General features: G+C 31.5%; 1 protein-coding gene and 1 long non-coding RNA gene across 2 annotated transcripts; one reads left to right on the top strand and one right to left on the bottom strand.

Moving 5' to 3' along the window:
- Positions 1 to 2,062: 2,062 nt before the first annotated feature.
- On the bottom strand, positions 2,063 to 18,513 carry LOC125053765 (kinesin-like protein Klp61F). Its single transcript, XM_047655310.1, has 21 exons — positions 18,359 to 18,513; positions 17,824 to 17,971; positions 17,409 to 17,558; positions 16,791 to 17,009; positions 16,372 to 16,460; positions 15,647 to 15,895; positions 15,113 to 15,366; positions 14,096 to 14,325; positions 13,311 to 13,474; positions 12,193 to 12,332; positions 11,654 to 11,745; positions 10,911 to 11,114; positions 9,386 to 9,553; positions 8,288 to 8,508; positions 7,612 to 7,772; positions 6,779 to 6,894; positions 5,877 to 6,008; positions 5,401 to 5,623; positions 4,333 to 4,463; positions 2,942 to 3,064; positions 2,063 to 2,567 (listed from the first exon to the last, which is right to left on the bottom strand). The coding sequence occupies exons 1-21, from the start codon at positions 18,418 to 18,420 to the stop codon at positions 2,457 to 2,459; spliced, it is 3,387 nt and encodes a 1,128-aa protein (XP_047511266.1). The 5' UTR covers positions 18,421 to 18,513; the 3' UTR covers positions 2,063 to 2,456.
- Positions 18,514 to 19,929: 1,416 nt separating this feature from the next.
- Positions 19,930 to 20,822, top strand: LOC125053793. The gene is made up of 2 exons (XR_007117621.1): positions 19,930 to 20,199; positions 20,291 to 20,822. It is a non-coding gene; the product is annotated as an uncharacterized LOC125053793 (long non-coding RNA).
- The last annotated feature ends 2,240 nt before the right edge of the window (positions 20,823 to 23,062 follow it).

Here is a 23,062-nt window from a genome sequence, read left to right as displayed (position 1 = left end):
AAGTGTTGATGATATTGTCGTAAACTATAATTCTAGGTCGAACTTTTTTCTTGTATTGCATATAAATGTAGGTCTTGCGAGGGATATAATTTACATTGTATATTAAAACACATTATTTTATTATGATATTTGTATTAACAAATCTGTAAATAGGAATATAAGAAACATGATTTGAATCGAACCAACGTCCGAATAAGTCATACATAAGTTGAAACAAAGTACAATCCTTTGGAAAATCAAATTAATGGTGTAAAAAATTGTAGTGTAAACAATTCTTACCGTTTTTGTTTATTTATTTATTTAATTATACCTAAGTAAGTTGTTTTAAGTTTTTCATACTATGACGGATCTGTGCAGTACTCAATTGTATGTTTAATAGTATTCGTTTAGATTATATAAATATTATAAATTTAATATCCACCGATTATATAAACAATTAAATTCATTTAAATATCTTGAAAACTATCTTGAATACTTTCTAATAATTCTAAACTTTCCATTAAAAATTTTAATCTTTCGTAGTCTTTTTGTTACACTTCGTGAGTCATAAATTTACATTTGCTTTATAATTTAAGATATATCTAAGATACTTATATCGTATAGCTAGGTACGTAATAGAATAATTTTGTTTAAATCTATCAAAGATTTATAAAATTTTAATACAAGTGGTAATCCTAGGACTATTTTACCAACTATAATCCAAGTGTAAGATAACAATTTAAGCGGCAGTTGAAACTCGTTTTTGTTTTTATAATACTATTTTATATTCTGCGTTGCGAGTCTGTAACTCACTTTTCGCACTCACACAGCGGTTTTCACAGCGACGGTCGCGCTCAAATCAGTCGACAAACTACAATAACAACAAACTCCGACAAATAAACTACAAGCTCCCTCCTTATCAGAATGCCAAATCATAAAATAATTAATAAAATAATAATTCGAAAAGTGAGTTACAGAATCGCAAGCCTGACTTGAAGATTAGTAATCCCCTACAACGTTACGACCAGAATTAAATCAGACAAAAAGTTGTTCTCAGAGGTAGGTATTAAAAGGCATATATATTATTAGTGCTGAAATTGAAGAGTCTAGAAGAGTGAAGTCAATGTGAGGCACATACTATTTCCAGCCATGTCTAAACATAAAAACTGTTCTATGTATATGTCGCAGCCAACTAGCTTAATTAGCCGTTCAACAGCCTTGCCTTTTCACTTAACGGCGCCGTTTACTAGCGGCATTAATGATGTTCAGCCTGTTGATCAAACAGCTAGGCAAATGACTTGGATCGATGACGTTTCTCGATAAGATTTATTTAAAATACATCTAGTTGTGTTATGTTATGAAAACACTAACGTCACGTGACGACGTGACGTGAGATGTCTCACTGTGCCTATTTTAGGATTTTTTTTAAGAGTGCCTCTTAAAGCACATCCTGGATTCTTAAGAAAAATAAAACTCCAAAGTTTTCATAGTTTATTGGTATGCTAAGATAAATATCGTTATTTGATAATAACATTTTGCCTAAATTAAGTCTACTTTAAGTTATCTAAAGCAATTTATGCTCGGTGGATCAAAACAATCATTCTTTTAATTTATCTTATTCATTTCATTATATAATTATCAAAAAATATACGGTCGAAATATCCAAAAATATGCCAGACACAAACCACAAAAGTAAAGGACGTAAGCGACATATAGCTTTTTAAGTTTCTGCTAATATAACTGAATGTAAAAATCGTAAAACACTAGCAAATAGCAATACAAGTCTGGGTTATTAAATATATAAATATTAATTAGAAGTATATAAATTAATAATATTCTTTTTAAAATCGATAAATTGTGTTTTAAAGTGAAATTATTAAAATCAAATAAAATAAAAGGAATGACAGTCAACTCAAGTGAAAACTTTTGCACGAAAAAAATATTGCGACCAAATAGTTCACATCGTAATAATGATAGTTAAAACATAAAAAAAAAAAATTATTGTTAATTTTACATCATAATTTTTCCCTTTGAATAGTTAAGGAAAGACGATCTTAGTTAGCAATGGTTAAAAAAAGGAACATGGTTTTGGTAAGTTTATTCTTAAAATGGTTAAACTATTGATAAACATGAAATTAAATATTAAAATAATTCGAACGATATTCAGATATAATTTGTTAATTTTTTTTTAACTCTTTTTCCGTAGCACGAACATTACAAAAGTTTTGTCAAGTATTCTAAAGCGTCAATACGATACTGGGATTTGACAGCTCAAACGTAACATTTCCCATACAATTTGTATCTATACAAGGAGTAATCAATTTGATGTCATACAGGAAAAAATCTGAAAAGTATTAACGTCTCTACATAATATTAATTATAACTACAGTTTACACTCCTATAAAGTTTTACTGAAATCGATTCAGCCGGTTATATAATAACACCGTTTATAAAGTTAAATACAATTGAATTAACAATTAGTTCTTATTAATGAGCGGTGTGGTTTTCTTTACAGAGAGTGAGGGTAGTTTCGAAGGTTTCTTAAACGTCATAGATCGGTTCATGTTTTCCTTTTCTTGTGTTTTTTTCTGAAAAAAAAAAAATTATTTATCTTTAAACGTATATATATAGACAAATACAATTTCACTCGATAAGTACAAATTTAAGATAGATTAAGTAATTGATAAATTGTTGAATATTAAGTTAAAAAGTTTTCGTAAAAATAATTTTTAAAAGTTTGTTAGATTCGAATGTTATTTTTAATTAAGTATCATACTTGCAAAGTTATAAGAAATAATATAAAATTTAAGAAAAATAAACAATTCTATGAAAAATTAAGTCTTGTTGCAGCGCATCAACTAAAGAATTCATTGTCTTCCAACACAATTTAGGTAGAAAGAGACGAAAGAGTAATTTTGTCAAACAGATTCAGTTTTTATAAAGTTGGTATTAAAAATCTTACTCGATTAGCAAAAATATCGCTCTCAGACGTGCACTTAACAATAGGAGGCGGCTGAACGATGGGTGGAGATGGCGCTTGTATCGCCAAGGTCGAGTCTTCGGATTCCGTTGACTCCGAATCACTCTGGAATACCAAATTAAATAATAGGTTAATACAAAAATACAAAACAGGAATTCGCATTAAGGTTAATTATATTTAGGTTTAGGTTTAAAGACTTTATTTCTCAAAAAGACAAAAAAATTCACTTACATGAGAATAATACTCTAGATTAACATAACATTGTAGTCGTTCTTAAAATAATCACAATAAAATATAGCCGTACATGCAATAAATTTAAAAATAAAAGTAAACAAAGAAATATGAATTAAAAGTAATTATAAGAAAAAAATTTAAAAGTAATTTTGTTTAACATATTCATACACATATATTTTTATTTAGTATTGAAAATCTTAATATCGGATGTCTACATGTTTCACAGTTACTGCAGTAAGAATTATCCTTTACTTAACCGATTTATATGGTTTGACTTCCATATGTCAAAAATGTATTGGATTTTTAGTTGGCTCTGAATTTTACTTCTAACTACTGTCTGAAATATTACACATAAAGCAAGCTTTAGTCATTAAAATTAAAACATAAGAACCTTTCAGTGTTTCAGTTTTTTAAGAGATTTTATTTGAATCTGGCAATCAAAATTTTAAGTTTTCTTCAATTAACTACTAGTTGTACGAATTTATTAGGTAAGAAAATTGTTTTTTTTCACCGCGACTGAATCTCAACTATCGATGTAAGAAAAGTATAATTATTATGAAATATATATATAATTAAAAATTACATTAAACTTTTAACCAGGTAAAAACCTGTCTTTATAAGTGAAAATGCGACAGTAAATTTTTACTATAATTTGGAAGTGCAACTTTCAACTAGTGCTTAAATTAAAATAGAAAAATAAATAATAGTTTAAAAAAACTAAAAAACACGCTTTTAAAGCACATCAAACTAAAAAGTAAAAATAATTCCTAATTTAGGCTGAAAATGGTAATGAACAAAAAATACTGGTTTTATTGTGAAAAAGCGTAGGTTGCTCGATAGGCACAGAGCGTTTAAAAGCGTGTTTTTTAGTTTTTTTAAACTATTTTTTTTTTAGTTAAATTTTTTTTTCTTCGGATTATTGCATTGTCATCGATCTTTGACAGGTGCGCAAAGTTTGAATTAAATCTGTCCGTTAAAAGTGGGTCAAAATCGAGTCCGAAGGAGTCGGTTACATACATACATACAGGTGAAGCTAATATAAAGCGTGTAAAAAAAAGTTAGATTAGTGTTGAGTCGTATTGCTCATACATATCTAATTGAAAATATAATTAATTACCGTTTTAAGGAATATAACATACCAGTGTGACGGTATCCGTGTCATCTAAGACCTCAAGTCTCGCAGCGCGGTACCTCGCAATGATTCTCTCGTGGGGCGAAGTCGCTGCTAAGTCACGTGGGTACTTGTACTCTTTACGGGCCGGGGTGTTGCCTAGAATATTTAATGTTTTAAAATATAGGAAATACAAGAAAAGTGAAGATAGTATGCTTATTTTGCATTTGGTAAGCCTAAACTATACAATTATAGTTTCGCTAGGAAACCGAATAATTAAATTTAAAAAAAAAATCACCAATCCATTATTACAGTTAGACCTGCTAATCTTAGATCAAGGTTTTGACCCTTCGCTTCGATTTTTTTTATTTTTAGCGCGAACGAATGCTTTAAAATTTCGTCGAATCGTGATTTCCGTACAAATGAGCGGCCCAAATTGTGCATATTAGTCAAGCCTCAAGAGATAATACAATTTACAATAATTGAATGTTAAAAGAATAAGTGCTCATTTCATTTAAATCAAAATTGAAGTATGCCAGACTGCCAAAGGGAGAATGGAGCTTTCTATTCTTCTCGTATGGTTGAGAATTAAAGACACAAGATTTTTACTTAAAAATCTAGGATGATGAAATAAAATAGATAGCGGGGAAATATGGAAAAATAAGAGACAAGTGGAAGAATTTGGGGATCTTCACTTCGGTCATAGGTCTCTCGGAGGTCGTATTAAATATAAATAAACTTAATGTAACTTTAAATATAGTACTCCGCTCTAGGTTATTTTTATTTTATTTATTTTTAAACTTATGAAAGTCAATAATTAGATAAGATTTGAATTAAAATTGACTACTAATTCTGAAATCAAGGGCGTAGGGCGAGAAGAACCGGCAACAAACTCTTTTCAATGGCCAAGATTTTGGTTCACATTGAAACCACGCATCACTATAAAAATGCCAGAATAATAAAGAAGTAATAAAACCTACACTGATACTCCGATGGGACAAGCTAACCTCAAATTGAAGCAGTTAAATTACATTTGACAGTGGTTTAAGATCAAATTTAAAATTAATAATGCTAATTACAATTAATTTTAACTAACCAGTTGGTGAATAAACAGCATATTGTTCCTGCAGACATCTATTTTCGAGTTGTTGCAGTCCCGACACGTGTTGAGTGACACATTCTGTATAATGTTGTGTTGTCTGTTGTATCGTCATAAGTGCTTCGTCTTGACGGTTCTGTTGTTGTTGTGTTGTTGACAACATATTGTTGTTGTTGGCCGCTAGTGTTGATAGCGTTGTTGTTGTGTTTGTTGTCAGGTTCTGAAAATGGCAGAGGTGAAATACTTATAAGCAGTTTTCTGTGACTCTGAGTAAGATGCCATGTACGAGTATGTTACCACTAAGCCAGGTAGACACTAGAAAAATCTCAATTAACAACAGTTTTTAATCTTATTATAAAACTGAAAATGAATTATTTCATGAAATATTATTTCTGTCAGAAAACAGTAATTTTTCATTCAAGAAATTATATTGTCAATTGAAATACTTTGTAATGAGTTTTAGCCAAACTTACTTGCATCTCTTGTGTAAGTGCGCTGACAGACTGTTGACAACACTGCGTATGCGCATCTAACACATTCGTTAAATCTAACGTCGCTTCCGTCGTTTTCTCGTCGCTAATTCGTAATGCCTTTGTCGTTTCCTCCTGAAAATTTATTATTTTAATAATAATTTCTAAAAGTATTGATGAGTCTGTAATTATTACTTTCCACTTCACCTACACACAGTAGAGAAGATTAAGATCTGCTTTGGTCCTTTAAGCGTCTGCCCATTTGGCTCATACAATGATCGTGCTTAAATGTGCCAGGCACAAGAACGACTAGGATTACTCCTCTTGAACGTTATAATTCCCAACAAAACATACACGTGTAACCCCAGTGTCGTACAAAGATATGGTTCTCTAGCAAGGATATTTTTGGAAACAGCCGCCTTAGTTAAGATGCCTTAACAGAAGTGTATGTAGAAAGTCAAAAACTAAATTTGTATAGAAATGACAGTTCGTGTCGAAAAGTTTTCATACAAATTTAGTTTTTGACTTTCTACATACACTATTGTTAAGGCATCTTGACTAAGGCCCCTGGGATAGTATTCTCAAAATTTTTTCGCCGGCAACTTTCAACGCTCTGTGCTTGACACGATGACGGCGTCGAAACGGTGAAGAGGGCGTATACTTTTTCTTACAATCAATGTTGTTCTTGTACACAAATCAGGGGAAATTGATTGTCCATGTCCACGATATAGACATTGTAATTACATTAAACTTATTATCTCTAGTTTATTACAAATATATAAAAATATAACAAGCAATTTAGTTAGATAAGACTCTGAAAACCTTAGAAATTATTATAATAAAGATTACGACCAAAGGACTTGTATCCAGGTCAACAAATAAAATAAAAAAGTTTCTGAACTTACATTGACATAAGCCTGCGTGTCCTCTATAGAGCTGACAAAGTTGTCCTTAAGTTGTTCCACCTGTTTTAGCGCGTTCACGTTCAAATCATCGCAAGCCATCACTACAGACTCATTACCTGAAAATATTAACTCTATATGAAAAAATGTTTTAGTAAAAGTTAATGTCATAAACTTTACTGGCAAGTTAGGTCCATATCAATCAAACCTTAATCTAGTTTCATCTTCGTTTCAGGGGAAACCGAAGGATATTATATTATATTATTATAAATCGAGGTGTAATTTTTTTGTCATATTTCACAGAGCTTATGAGGAGATTGTGTCTGGAGATACGAAGTAGATTATGGACATGGGTGGGCGAGATATAGAAAAGAGGCTTAGGGCTACTACCCTCTACTACTACTAACTACCCTCAAAATCCAATAAGATTTTGACGTTCCCGTTGAGACTGCAGCTAGTTTCGTTTCTGAATCTTAACCCTAGACTATTTGTTTCTGATATCAATTTCTTTATATTTTAATAATTATTATTATTTCTGCAGATATACAATGAAATGTATCATATGTTGGGACAGTAATTGATCAGCCTCCTATTTTAGGTACACACTTGTCAAATGTTGAATTCTGAACTCGTTGGCTTCCTTGCAATGTTTAACCGTACGAGCAAGTGTTGTAGTAGAAAAATCTATTTTATTTTACAATTTTAGGGAAATTTACAGCTAAAAAAGGTTCAATAATATACAATTAATATGATGAAGGCCAATTATCAGTTTCCACACTTAGGCATTATCACATCCTTACACACCAATGCTCAAAAAAAAAAAAAAATCATCATACCTCTCCCACATTCTGTAAACATTCGCTCCACGTTATCTCGGTGATTCTCTATCTCCTTCTCACTTTCCTGTATTGAGTTTAGAACTTGCTCCATCTCTTTCTCATTTTCTGCCTTTGTATCGTTTAGCCATTGTACATAGGTGTCGACTTTATTTGCAAACCTATAAACAATAAAATACTTTTAAAATTAATATTAAAAAAAAAAACATTTATTACTAATTTTGAATTTATATCTTTAAATATATTAGCACATTTTCGTATATCATATTATATATTAACTTCTGACGACTCATTGGTCTAGTGGTTAGTACCCCTGACTGCGAATCCATGGGTCCCGGGTTCGATCCCTGGCTGAGACGAACATCGATGTGATGAGCATTTGGTGTTGTGCTTAGGTCTTGGGTGTTTCAATATGTATTTATATGTCTATCTATCTATAATATGTATGTATATTCGTTGCCTAGTATCCATAACACAAGCTTCACCAGCTTAGCATGGGACTAGGTCAATTGGTGTGAATTGTCTTTAAAAAAAAAAAATACGATGAACTCTATAATATATACAATCAAAACTTAGGTTTTGTCAAATTCGATTTTTTCGACTTTATGATCATACGTATATATTATGATTTTGATTTACTTGTGTATTAGACCGATATATGTTAGTAATTGCTTACCACTTCTGTTCCTCATCAATTTCAGTTATCCTCTCCGCGTGTGTCTGATCGAGGACCTTCCTCCGTGACGTCACATAGCTCTCTATACGTTGTTCTAACTCTCTTCTTTCTTTCTCCGCCCAAGCAGCAAGTTGAGCTTCAAGATCTCTCTTTTCTTTTTCTATGTCAGACAGCCGTTTCGCTATCCGTCTTTCTGTTTCATCTTTATCTTCTTTTATTTGCTAAAGATATATAACATTAATTAGGATACATTTAAGGACGAGAAAAAAATATATAATTGAACTATTCAGATAAGTATTATTTATTTTAGGCTGAGTGTTGTTACAGTATTTTTAATTTGTTTACTAAAATAAATATAAATTTTTAGCCCCCCGGTTTTTTTTCGTGGTGTTAAACCACAGCGACTGTATCTCATACATATAACCATATGTTCGATTTGCCCTTGACATTTAACCATACTTTTTGAAGTGAAACTTCTTTAGGCGCATGAGGGTAAATTTTTACGGAACGTCACGAAAATGTGCAGCGGTTTTGTCGAAGAAAAGGGAGAGAGCAATTGAGACAGAGTGAGAAGGGTGAATTACCTTATAAAATTCTAATTTTAAAGTTAAAATTTCGTAAAGAGAATTCATGAAATATTAGTATTTTATATTTAATGCAAAATAATTTATTTAAATCTTAAATGACGAATTGTAAATTAAAATTTAATGACAATTAAATTCATTAAATTCCTAAAATATCTTCCTTTTTCCCTCCCTCTAAGTCTCGGTAATCTAAAGTTTAAGATTTGTATAAATATGAACAAGAGTTAAAAATTAGTTTGCCAAAGAAGTTTCCGACATGTGTACTTTGTACGCACGCACTTTTTTTATAAATCACGTGGTTTTTTACGCAACTCTTTAGCAGCGCATTGGGTTAGCAAAATTCATGAGATATTTAATATTAACGAAAAAAAATTGTTCACCGAGATTCGACCGCAAATACCCATTACAATACCTAGTTATGTAAGTTAAGTAAGCCGTCCACTTATATAATTTGTGAGAAATAATTATTTTAAATCTAACTAATGGCGTTACACCATGAAATAAAGAAACTTACAGCAAGTTTGTCGTGCACTCTCTGGGAGAACGCGTTGTGTCTGTGTCGCAAAAAGTCAGCCATTTGTCGCGCGACATTGGCGTGTCGTTCCGTCGTGTCGCGGCAGTTCTGTGCCCAGCGACCTGCGCTTGCGTTTAGAGATGACATACGATTGGTCGTATCGCCGTGCTGTAAAATATATTTTTATTACTATCTTTGTAATAGAGGGTTTATTAGGGAAGGGGATGACGGGTCTGGGCGTTACTGCATACGATTTTTTGCATTTTCTGAGAAGATTTACTATGGTAAAATATATATATATTTTTTTACCATAGGAAAGTAGAGATTTAAACGCACTGAAAGCACATCAACTTTTTGAAAGAAGCTGAAATTTTGACGTCAGAATTTTCGATTGAAAATTAGGGTGTTTTTTCGATATTAATTCAAAATAAGGTGAAAAAATAAATATTTTTAATCAAATAAATTACAGTATATTTGGGACATAATAAGGTAAGTTTTCACCAAATTTCGTTTAAAAAAAAAAATTTTTGTAAAAGATAGAAACAAAAAACCAAAAAGTTGGTTTTTTGAATTTTTCACCTAAATTTTGAGGTTATGTGAAAAATCTGCAAATACAAAAGTTGTAGATCTTTTTATTGCCTACAACTTTCTCCGATAGGACTTTTAGTTTTGCCGGAAATCGAGATAAACCGTTTTTTACCCTTTAAACCCCCCCCCCCCCCTACCCCTTCCCGACCTCAGATCGACCGTAATTTATTTTTCCTTTCATTTTGATCATATTCCCCTCCTTTTCTAATATGTTTCATCCTACTGTAATTTTTTTCACTTTTTATTTATTTTAAAGGCTATCTGCACTGGACTAAAAATGCAATATAAAAGAAACATAAGTCTGCTATCGGTCTATTGGAACTCCGATCCAGCGCGCTCACCACAGATAATGTGTACTGAAATTGAATTGAAACCTCCTTGGTCGGGACACATTGTACTTTAATAATTAAAAATTGTTTTAAAGCATTGTTTTGTTAGGAGAATAATGCTTTAATTTAATTTTTTAATATTCTTAAAGAAGTATGTATATAAAGTATGCCAATAAAAGTCTGTATTTCATTTCATAATAAGAATATTACCAAATGAGATTATATAAAATAAGTTTTTTTATAATATTGTATTTGTTTTACTCGTTACAATTTTACACAAAACTTGTTTAACGCATATAAATTATACTATGTACATATCACGACTTTTTCAGTACGTTTCAGCAATTACGATCCGTGTGAAACTGCCAAATTTTGAATGCTTTAAATAGGTTTTTATTTTTAAATGCCAAGAACGAATTAGTATATATGCGGCTTTCATCATACTTTAGCTTTCCAATTTGAGGCATATATAAATATACTGTTATCTGGATTATCATGTCTCTAGGCATGATAGTTATTTAATAGATATTATATTCATTCAGAAATATGACTCGATCTGAATATTACAGTAAAACTTAAAAAACAGGCTAGAAAATGCAAATAATCACCCAATACTGCAGAAACGTTACGAGATCTGCGCACATATCCATATCTGTCGCCCGTTGAAGACATACAGACAAACAGCGAGAGAACTCTGAAAACGTTGTATGTACGTTCTCGCGCTGTGACGTCAGCGATGACGTCATGCGTTCTTTGCCTGAAGTCGTCATATCGGTTAAAGTGGCGAAGAGCTCGCTGGAGAGGGAATTAAGCTGTAAATAACATTATTATCATTAAAAAAATTAATAAAATACTAGCAGACAGGCCAAGCGTTGCTGTGGCTAAGGTTTTTGTTATTTTACATAGTAGCAAACTATTCAAGGGAAACGGTAGGAGAACACGAGTCATGGGGACCACCATGCTTTTTTGGTGGTTATGCCATTAAATTGTAGCTTATGTGAAACGTTGGTACTTTCAACACAGCGCTATCTGTTAGAATTGTGACTATGAAATAATAAACAAATATTTTGCAATAAAATAATATTGCGGGTATAAATTGAAATGTAAGCTATCCTATCTTTTAAGTTGGATCAAACTACACACGGTGTGCAAATTTGATTGAAATCGGTTCGGTAGTTTAGGAGTCCATAGCGGACAAACAACGTGACACGTAATTTATATATATTAAGATTTTCTGTCTTCTTTCATCTAATATTTATGCTAAAAGTAAAGTAATTATTTTACACTATATGAAAGAGTTTTTAAAATATTTTTCTTAAGCATACTTAAGACTTAAGTCGCAATTCATTACCTTGTCAGTAGTATCATTTTCAGATTTGATTAATTGCTCAATTTGGTTTTGATTTTCCATCAATGTTTGACAATTGTTATTGGTGTATGTGTCTGAAATATAATAATTTCAATATTAGAAAAATAAATTAGACGAATCTCTTCAATTGGGCTCTTTTATAGGCTAATGCCATGTCCGAGATGTATGTATTTTTGGGTCTAAGGTTTTTGTCTGCTGGTTTGGAACAGTATTATTAACTAATTAGTAATTCCATTATATATTTAATTTTAGGATGTATATAATTTTGATAGTAAATATACAATTAACTCGCCTATTATTGCAAATTTATTAAGAAACCTTTGCAACCGAGAAACTTTTACTTTATTTAATATTTTGGAAATTAATATAGCCTGTTATTTAGGGATAAATAATCTAAACAAGAAAGATATTTTAAATTAGTTATTTAGTTTTTGAGTTTATTCGTTACAAACATACATATCTTTTTATAATATTAGTTGTAGATGTGACAATTTCTATAAGAGAACATAATATATATTTACTTGCAACATTGTGTATTTCCAAAAGTGCCGAGTTGATATCCGCCTGATGTTGCTGCGTGCGACAAGCGATATTGCTCAAATGTTGTGCTGACATCTCGCGGAAGGTTCGGGTAACCTCTAGGTTGGTTGTCTCCACATATCTAGGGATATAAACAGGACACTTTGCTAAACCATACTTTTCAAACTTAATATGCTTCACAACATATAAAATATTTTTACTCTCAGGGAAGAAAGTTTTCTCAGTTTGCATATTCTATAGAGCTTTCTTCGGTTTATCATTCCAACAACGGTAATGCGTTGCTTAACCTATTCTACAATTGTATATGTCTATGGGTAAAACTTTCTTATGCGTTTAATCTTTATATATAAATATATATAATTCTACTGTACATGTGTATGTCAATGAACTCCTCTTAAATGGCTGGATCGATTTGAATGATTTTTTTGTATGTGTTTGGAATATCATACAACGTCTGTCGAGTAAATATATAAATATATTCTTAAGAATAATTAAAAGACTCATTTTATTGTATTCAAATTTACGTCGAACATCTGCTCGAAGTGGGATGGTCCAGTCGGAGTAGAAATATATAATACAAGCTGTGGCACGGGAATTCTTCGTCTAACTTTGAAGTACAGTTTAAGGATAATCAGAGAAGTGAATTATAGTGAATCAAGTAATTAATGAAGTGTTTATTTTCCTACCCTTGATCTAACCTTTATTACATCTAATCATTATCTAGTTGATAAAAGGGCCTGGGACTAGTGCTAGACAGTCTATTTCTAATTAAATTGCGATTTGTTTTAAAATAAGTGTTGTTTTATGATTTGCTATTTTAAGTTTTTTTACGCCGGCTTTTTCTCTCGGCCTACACCCTCTGTCTTCTTTGCCGATGAGTAGGGATGCCTACAAATTCAAATTTAATGACGTGGAATAAGTGATACATGTATCTTATGTTCCATAATAAACATATTTTATTTTATCAGCAGTTGAAAGACATCAGCCGCCATATTGACTTTCAATAGGTTAAATTTTGACATTTCTTAAATGCCTCTTAACATTAAATTCGTTTTATTGGTAAGACAGTTTATAGAGTTTATAGTAAGCTGAGCCTTACCTCCGTTTATCAACACTATCATGAAGGCAATTAGCATCATTGGTAGCAACGTCGGCAACTTGCAACAGTTCCTGCGCTTGCGCACTTAAATTACGCTCAGTGTCTTGTTGCTTCTCCACAACGTGGCGCTGCTCTTCGAAATGCTGACGTGTTTTTTCGAGCATCTGAAATATAAGGTCACAAGAGAATTCCTTAAAAATAATAAAATTATTTAAATTAAATAATAGTTAAAAAAAACTAAAAAACACGCTTTTAAAGCACATCAAACTAAAAAGTGAAAAATAATTCCTAATTTAGGCTGAAAATGGTAATGAACAAAAAATACTGGTATTATTGTGAAAAAGCGTGGGGTGCTCTGTGCCATATTTTTCGTCTATAGGGCAACCGTGTTTTTTTAGTTTTTTAAACTATTATTTATTTTTTAGTTAAATTTTTTTCATTTTTTTTTCGTATTATAGCATTGTCATCTTTGACAGGTGCGCAAAGTTTGAATTAAATCTGTCCGTTAAAAGTGGGTCAAAATCGAGTCCGAAGGAGTCGGTTACATACATACATACATACAGGTGAAGCTAATATAAATCATGTAAAAATACAACCCTTTCCCCTTCCCCTTGAAGTTCAACCATACTTCAGCCACTGGTCTTTGATATGATTTTAACATTTCCAGTTTTTACATTTTACTATAACCACACTGATTTGAATACATCTAGTAGAGTTTATGGTAAATGACACTTAATTTTGTTAACGAAAATAATAATAAGTTCAAAAGAAAATGAAAACCTTACATTATTTGTATCATCGAGTTTATTCTGCGTCTCACAGAGTTGATTGTAAGTTGCTTCTTTTTGTTGTCTCTCTGCGAAGAGTTGTCCATTTAGATCATTAAACATCTTTTCAGCTCTCTCTCTCTCTTCTTCGATTGCTCTCTTCTTCAGAATCAGTTCCTGGATTTCCTTCCGTTGTTCTTCTTGTTTGAATGTCAATTCCGCATATGTCTCGTTTGCAAGGTACACACCTGAAAATAATGAAGATTATTAGTTAAATTTTTCCCCTGTTAGTTAAAAATGTATTTTTTGTTTTTGTATATATTGTATTAATTAAATTTAGATATTTTTTAAATCTTGAGTTTTACATAATTGAATATGTACTGTGGGGTGTGGCTCATGAGGCACCTGAGCCCTTTGATGTTATTTTGGAGTCTATATCTTAAGTCAATTCATATTATTAAAAATCATATCATAAATGATTTTTTTTTTAAATTCATTATTATATTTTATAATTAACTAGCAGACTCGGCCAAGCGTTGCTGTGGCTAAGGTTTTTGTTATATAACATAGTAGCAAACTATTCAAGAGAAACGGTAGGAGAACACCAGTCATGGGGACCACCATGCTTTTTTGGTGGTTATGCCATTAAATTGTAGCTTATGTGAAACGTTGGCATTTTCAACACAGCGCCATCTGTTAGAATTGGGACTTTCCAATAATAAACAAATATTTTGCAATTAAATAATATTGCGGGTATAAATTGAGATGTAAGCTATCCTATCTTTTAAGTTGGATCAAACTGCACACGGTGTGCAAATTTGATTGAAATTGGTTCGGTAGTTTAGGAGTCCATAGAGGACAAACAACGTGACACGTAATTTATATATATTAAGATTAAAGAAAAGTAATGTCTTAAAAAAAATTTGTCTAAAAGTAGTAATTAAAACTCATATATATTGTTAGCCACTGAAATGGCTTATACTGTGTCATAGCAAAAAATATGTATAAAACAAATGAAAAGCAAGAAAAACTTACCATTCTTATCCCTTGCAGCCTGCAAGTCCCGTTTCAATCTATCTATCTCCTCTGAATACTCTTTAAGTATTGCCTTTTTAGTCATCTTCTGGTTTATTTCTGGCTTGTTCTGTATGTTTTTAGCGCGGTTGGCATATTCCAAGGTACTCATAGTTTCCTCTAGGTCCTTATGTCCAGGCGATATAGTAGCTATGATTGATGTTTTGGTCCGACCGCCAAGGGATTCTTGGAGAATACGCGTTAGTTTTGATTCTCTATAAAACATTTTTACTGTATTAGAAAATCTATCCGTACTAGGTTATTAAAAACAACATTTCTTAAATTTAAACAAAATAATTCTTAAAAACTATTTTTATGAGCATTTTCAATATTATGATATACCATTTATGCAGTGTAAAGCTTACTGCTTAACCTTAATTTTTGTGCTATTTTTTTTTCAAATAAATCAAAGTATAACCGTAGAGACGTAATAGATTTTTTTGTAAATTACAGTAGTATATTGGCACGTGTACAAGCACTTCTAAGAATATGTACCTGTATGGTATATGTGGATGTCTCTCTACCAAGGCAGTGATCACGCGGCCAAGGGTCAATAAAGACTGGTTTATATTAACACATTCTCGAGCCCGCTCGCGCTTAGCCGGGTTGTCTGAGCCAGCCTTACTAATATTCTCCGAACCAGCTAAGTCGACAAGATTAAGTTTCCCAATTTTCACTAATTCTTCACCTTCCGGACTATTCTCTTTCATGTGCACTACAATTGTAAATACTGTGTGGGAACGGCTGTGAACAAAAATTGTTTAAATGATAATTCTTTTAAAAATATATTGCATCAGAATGTTTTAGATGTAACAATAAATAATTGTAGTTCTGAAGTTACATATTGATGTGATTCAAACAATTAACTAATATTTTTTAGATTAATAGCAATGTATTTTAATATTTAAATATAAATATGTATATAGAATTGAATTTATCTAAATCCTACAACCAACTACTATTGTAAACATCTAAGATGGCGATTAAAAATATTAATCAATTAACAAAATCTACTAACTAACATTGGTTATGTTCTATTTACAATTTTTTTTATACAAAATAAATATTGCAGTAACCTGATCCTACATTACATTTTATCAGGTAAATTATGTACTCACAAAGTGTTTGTATTCACTTTACATTGGTTGCTGCAATATTAAATTTTAGTTGAAATAATGTAACAATATTTTAATTTTATTTTTAATCAAAAAATTTCTTACCTAGATTGAGAATTCATCAAAGTGGAAGCAACTCTCTTCCTTTCCTGTCCTTGAGCCATAATTTTATATACTTCATTTTTGTTATATACCTAAAATATATAATATTGATCAAGATCTACTTATAAACCTGTGTCGTAGTCTGTATAGACCTTTTCATGCTTAACCTGATACAATGTGTTTTTTAATTATTGTTGTCAGAAATCAGGTTCTCAGTTTCACTAGGTTGGAATCTCTGTGTTAACCCTTAACAAAATATGGTGGTGATATATTACTTACTATTTAGACAATATTTATACAATAGGATTATATAATGGCTGTACTAATTGTGGTTTCTCCCTTGTAATCATTGTAAATACTCCTTCCATTGCATAGTTAAATTGATACAATTAAGTAGTTAAATATTGTAATAAAAAACTTACAGTTATCTCCTCCAACCCATTAACAATATTGGATCCCTTTCGAGTGACATCCTCATAGATCCTCAGCTTGGAATTGTCTTCTGAGGTAGAAAGCAGATCAAAGAGTTCTTCATTATAAAGCTCTAAATAAGAAACTCTAACAGTATACTCTGTGTTAGTAAGGCGGAGCTCATCAAATAATTGGCTTAGGGCTCGAGGGATAATGCCAGCCTCTGGGTCCTTGAACAGAAGCAGCACATGAATATTTATACCTGTTTTCTTCATACAACCTTTTTTCCAGTCATCAAGTTACAATGTCACAGGAAACAGCTAATAATATACATCTGGGTTCAATCTCAGCTCAGTCTTTTCTCACTACACTGACTACTACTACACACATACTACTACGGTTGGTATTGCATAATCATAATTGAATTCAAAGCTTCATATAAATGCTGAAAGACTAGTAGCACCATTTTCAATTAAACCTCTAATATATTGTCAAATAATCTTAACAACCATAATTTTACTATATAAAATGTTGTTGTTGAGTTTAGTTTTGTTTGAGTGACAATTAAACAATACCAATTAATTAAGTTACGTTATTAATTGAGTTCAGCAATAAAATCTGATACTTACAGTTTGCCAAGAAGTTTCACAAGATGCCGGCTCTCCCACCATAGTGTGGGTCTTGCCTGTTCCAGTCTGTCCATATGCAAACACTGTGCAGTTATATCCAGCTAAAACCTCTTCAATCAAAGGGCTTACAACCTCTTGGTATACATCCACCTAGTTATATATTTAAATTGATTTAATGCACAAAGTATTAAATTTTGAATGCAAGAAAGGGATATTAAATATAGTAATTAACAGCTATTAGAATAACAAAGCACTTATAAAACATTTTTTGAGTCAAACAACTTATCAAAAATTTATCCTAATGTCCAAAGCACAGAGTTAATATTAAAACCATAATTTTATTATAGAAGTCATAAAACATTTTAATATAAAATAATCCAAGCTTTTATAAAAATAAGAAAGCATAATATAATACCTGTTTAGTATGTGGTGGAAATGCACGATCAAAAGTGAACTTCTTTGTGTGAGAATTTTGATTAGACTGTCGGATCACCACCTCTCGACCATTCACCACTTCCACGACGCCTATTGATCTGATATCCTTCTCTCGCTGATTAAGAGGTCTAAAATTTTTTTTCAATTTAATTCATTGTTATTACTTAGCTAAGGAAAACTTAAGGGCAGTTAATCTCAATGGCTTTAGCCAGGTTCTAAAACATTGTAATGCTGCCTTAATTACACGTTTGTCTCGTTATATGAATACGTTTTTTAATATTTTCAAATTTGTTATTTATAAATATTGAGACTAGTCAGTTTAAGGATTGCTTTTTATTTAATCGAGCAGGACATGAGCCAGAGAGAATAACTTAACGATGCTTTTAATTCCATTATAATTGAATGAATAATATTGGTTCAGATAAGCTTTAGTAATGTTTTAATAGAGTGACTTCTTTTTAAAGTATATTTTTAATGAATTACAAGATATTAATCGATGCATCTTCCGGAAATACCTTAATCTGAGGAACACTTGAATATTTTGGTTTTTATCTTTCCTGCTTCCCTTTTCCGCCATTGTTTCATTAAACTTAATACACTTTATAATAATCCGTATATTATATGTCTCCACGAAACAAAACTTAAAAACACAAATTAATATACAATATTATAGATTAGTAAAAGAACACTCACGGAGTGAGTCGGAGTCGTTAAAAAAGTTTTCGTTACAATTCAAATTTGACAAATGCGATGCTGTTTGTTGCCATTAAAAAAATTCTTAAGATATTATTTTAGATCAATATATTTAAAATACAAAGTTTAAGATATAGTGTAATTTAACTGCTACCAATTGATTAACAGTTTTATACCTTACGTTTTTTATCAAAATTAGATAAATAAAAGTTAAATATTTTACAGTACAGTAATTAGTAAATTCTTTAGTGACATCTAGTTGAATAATGAAGTAATGAAGTATACTATTCATGTTTGTAAGTAAGACAAAGGTGCCAATGTAGATGGCGGTGAACACGGTACAACATTTTTAAAACTATTGGTCACTATTTCTTAACATTGTTTTTCTGACTTTATAATTATCAGCATAACCAAAAGCAAAAATATAATTTTTAGAATAAAATGTTACCATCGATCTTTATTTATTACATTATTTTCAAATACCTACTGTTTTACATATTATTCAATGTTCAAAGAATGAAAACTTATAAACCATTCTAAAAGAAAATATTATGGCGGAATTAGGATACATTGTTAACTTCCTTCGAAAAGATTCACTTCGACGCGTATGGTCCTTTTTTCTCCATAGATAAACCATAATATTGTAGTTAATTTTACGTTTTTCAGGCCGATTCGGCTGACCTCTCTAATGAGGAGATTTTATAGTGCAGTTGGTACATTCAACGTACCAAGGGTAGTGGCCCTTGGTACGTTGAAAGTACATAAGTAGACATTTTATTGATAAAAAGTGACTGGATTACGGACGAATTATTTTCGAAATATTACAATGACGTATTTCATTGGCCCTACTCGAGATTTGTGCCTAATAGCCGTCAAACGAACATGTAAACCAGAAGACTAATGAGACTTATAATTATAGAAATACTGTCTATCTTCTGTTATGGGTGCAAAATAGATGCATTTGCTATTTATTTATGTCAACAAAACCGGATAAATGAGCTCAGTCTTCTTTCTTGCTGGCAACACTCATTACACCATTTCCCGCGCTTTCTTGAAAATTAAAGAGTCGCCGCATTAATTTTATCCGTACGACGTTTTTGCATCTGTTAGCCGGCGATATGGCGGAAAGTTTTTGTGGCCGCTGCGTCGCGCTTCCCAGACTACATCTCGCGGCAAAAACTAGACGTGCCGCTAAGGGAATTTAGAGCAAAAACCATAAGGTTTAGTATCAGCTTAATACATATTATATAAGTAGTTCAAAATTCACTAATATCAAATAATTATTAATTTGGTGCAGTTTTACATGTCATGAATAAACTGACAATTATTTAGATCTCATATTCATAAACGTACTTAAGGTAAATGTCAATTCTCTATCAAACATAGGTATAGGTCTACCAGAATCTGATGGCAAAAAAAAAAATTAAAAATTAGCGATTTTCATACGGCAACAAAAAAAAAAATTTCAGTTGTCAACTGAAATTTCGAGGAATTGTTTTTGTTTTGGCTTCAAATTTCCTTTAAAAAGTGGTGAAAATGTCGAAGAAACCTCTTCGATCGCAAGCAAGAAGTATTGTTTTCAATGTTTATCAAAGAATACTTGATCAACAAGGTGCAGAACATGCACAATCATCGATATTGAGCTATGTGCAAGTGTTGACTGGTTAGTAGGAATGATACGTCTTGATACTTTGGTTTATTGGATTTTCGTCTGTATTATATTATGTAATTATATAAACTTTGGTTTATTTCAGGGGTTTCTAATACTACCATAAGACGAATTGTTGCCGAGGGCAGATCTAACAGAGGCGTATTTAGTACGCCCGGTAAAAAGAGGAAAGGTGGTTTTGATTTAGAATTGAAAAAAAACCTAAATATCAGATAGATGAGATTTTTAAATCACACGGCCACGAAGTCTTGAGGCTCCCACCATATCATTGTACGTTAAACCCCATAGGATTAATCTGGGGAATAATGAAACAAAAACTTGCGGGTAAAAACGTTACTATTCCTGCAAGTAACATAAAATTTTTAACAGAGATGAGATTTAAGAAGCTTATTCTCAAGTTGGGATCGATGAATGGCGAAAATCTTGTGAACATCTAATAAAAATTGAAAATCAGTTCATAGAACAAGATCACTTAATTGAGATGCAGGAGGATAGGTTTATCTTAAATACTGCGTCTTCCTCTTCATATGAAGACTTTTTTATGGATGTGCAGTATTTGGAACCATTTTCAAGTTCTAATAGCCTATAATTAATTAATAAACTCATGAACAGAATAATTGGAGTTTTCATCTAAATTTCAAACCCCAAATTCGCCACAGTAAAATTTTCAAAAATTATCCTTGATCATTGGATAAATTTGTATATTTGCATGTATCACATACAATCAGCCGCTTTAAGGGAAAAAAAGTATCAAAACGTTTTACTCCAATTTCCCCAGTATTGCTAGCGTCAATTTCTTTTTTCCCTTTTTGCCATCAGATCCTGGTAGACCTATAGGTACCCATATTACATTACCCATATTTCTTTAAATACAAACACCTCTCGACGTTAAACTACGTTTGTTATGTAACTTTACATTCATATTATTAATTATATGTTCAAAGAATAAAAGGCTAACGTGGTAATTATTAAATGACTTCCTGCATCAATTTGCGTGCTGTATTTCCCTTAAGCCTGTCTTAAATACTTTTATTGGCTAAAACTTTTATAGGAAAGTCCTAGCTTTACGGAAAATTGGTGTATGTGAAGCCTTACGTTGGTCGATAACGATGAAATACTATGAGTTCCTTTAACTTTTTACCGCGCTGGCGCTTTTTCAGTGCCATTTGCATCGCCCGCCGCCATTTTATAGTTTTTCCCGCGCATCCGAAATGACGTTACGTTCCGAATACAGCCGTGTAAAAAGTATTCGACGAAATTCTTGTTTTATTAATGCACATTTATGTGTAAATCTTAATGGAATTAATTAAATTTAAATGACATACGTTTTGTTTTTGACTAACTTATTTTTTGTCGTTGGTTCATTTAAAATTATTTTCGAACAAGAAAATTCCTGCAAGAGATCTAATTAGACTGTGGGTAAGTTTTTCTGATTATAACTAAGGACCATGTAACAATCAAATTTAATTTTTAAATTTAAAATAGTATAGATAGGGAGTGTAAGCAATTACAGATTCCTTTTTGGAGCAAAAGATGTAAGCTACCCTAATACAATATATTTAAAAAAAATTGTTCTATAATCATATAAAATTTGGATTTATTAGTTCCTATTAGTTCATCTTCCTATAGGCTGGTCACGCCTTGAACAAGTTGTTATAAGATTAGTGAAGAAAAGCTTATTGCAAGGCGAGGCAGCGTGAGAAAATACCCATTGGAGAGTCCGCTACCGCATCTGTGGCCACGAAGAGGGCGCAACTGGAATCAGGAGAACATTCTCATACGGATTACATAGATAACAAACGACAAAATATTATTTATCTATAATAAAAATATTATTTTTAAATGACCCTAGCGTTTCTGTTACATGGTACCTACTTGCTAGTACTGATTATAGTGCTCTGTGCTTATGAACTTCGTGTCTATGAATTTCGTGCTAGTGTCTGCCACTCGTACCAACTTCCAATTTGCGCGACTTATATGTAATAATTAATGATAATATTTATAAAAAATAAAGATACAAAATACAAAATATACAAATCCTATTGGTTGAAGTATGTATGAATGTCTTAATATAAACAGCAAGAGCTAAAGAGAAATATCAGTTTTTTACATTATTATTTTTATCTTTAAAGCGAAATCGCCGTTTTAGTGGCGTTGGTTTTTCTGTAAATAATGTCTAAGGGACCATTAAGGCAGTGTAGGTTTTTCCTCGGCCGGTGAAAGGTTGTAGTGACGCTGGCTGGTTGGAAATATGTCGATATGATAAACCTACCACTTGCCAACCAGTACTGTGGGAAACCTTTTTGTGAAAACAACGGAAAAAACTATGAGAACCGTTTTAGAAAATTTATTTGCGCGCGCTTTTCTTTTTCTATGTTTAACTGTTGGAAATTTATTGACTACGATTCTGATATTAATACAGATACTCGTAAGTTTTTATACGAGGAATTGTGAGCGATTCCCGTTTAACTTACGTGGTGATTACTTGTAATAAAGTATGATGGAACTCTATACCTTATTTATAGAGTTATTTATTTACCCGTAGTACGCATTTATCAGATCCTTTGAAATTACACTTATGGTCTAAGATCCCGCTTTACAACGACCTTCACCGAGATGCTTATTTAATGAAACTTATTTTATAATTAATTTAATATGTCAATAAATATAATCCATATGGGTTGCCTAGCAAATTTCAGTCCAGAGTATGTTTAATTGATTTTAAAAAAAAATATTTTTTTAAACATTTCACCGGTATGATTATTAGATAAATTCTATACCAATCGAAAGTATGAAGCCCATAGAATATGCAAACGTTAGGTTGTTTTTAATCAATTAATTATTTATGTGTATATTT

This window comes from Pieris napi, chromosome 11 (assembly GCF_905475465.1).
Source record: "Pieris napi chromosome 11, ilPieNapi1.2, whole genome shotgun sequence".
Classification (NCBI taxonomy): Eukaryota; Metazoa; Arthropoda; class Insecta; order Lepidoptera; family Pieridae; genus Pieris; species Pieris napi.
This window is presented reverse-complemented; position numbering and strand designations above follow the sequence as displayed.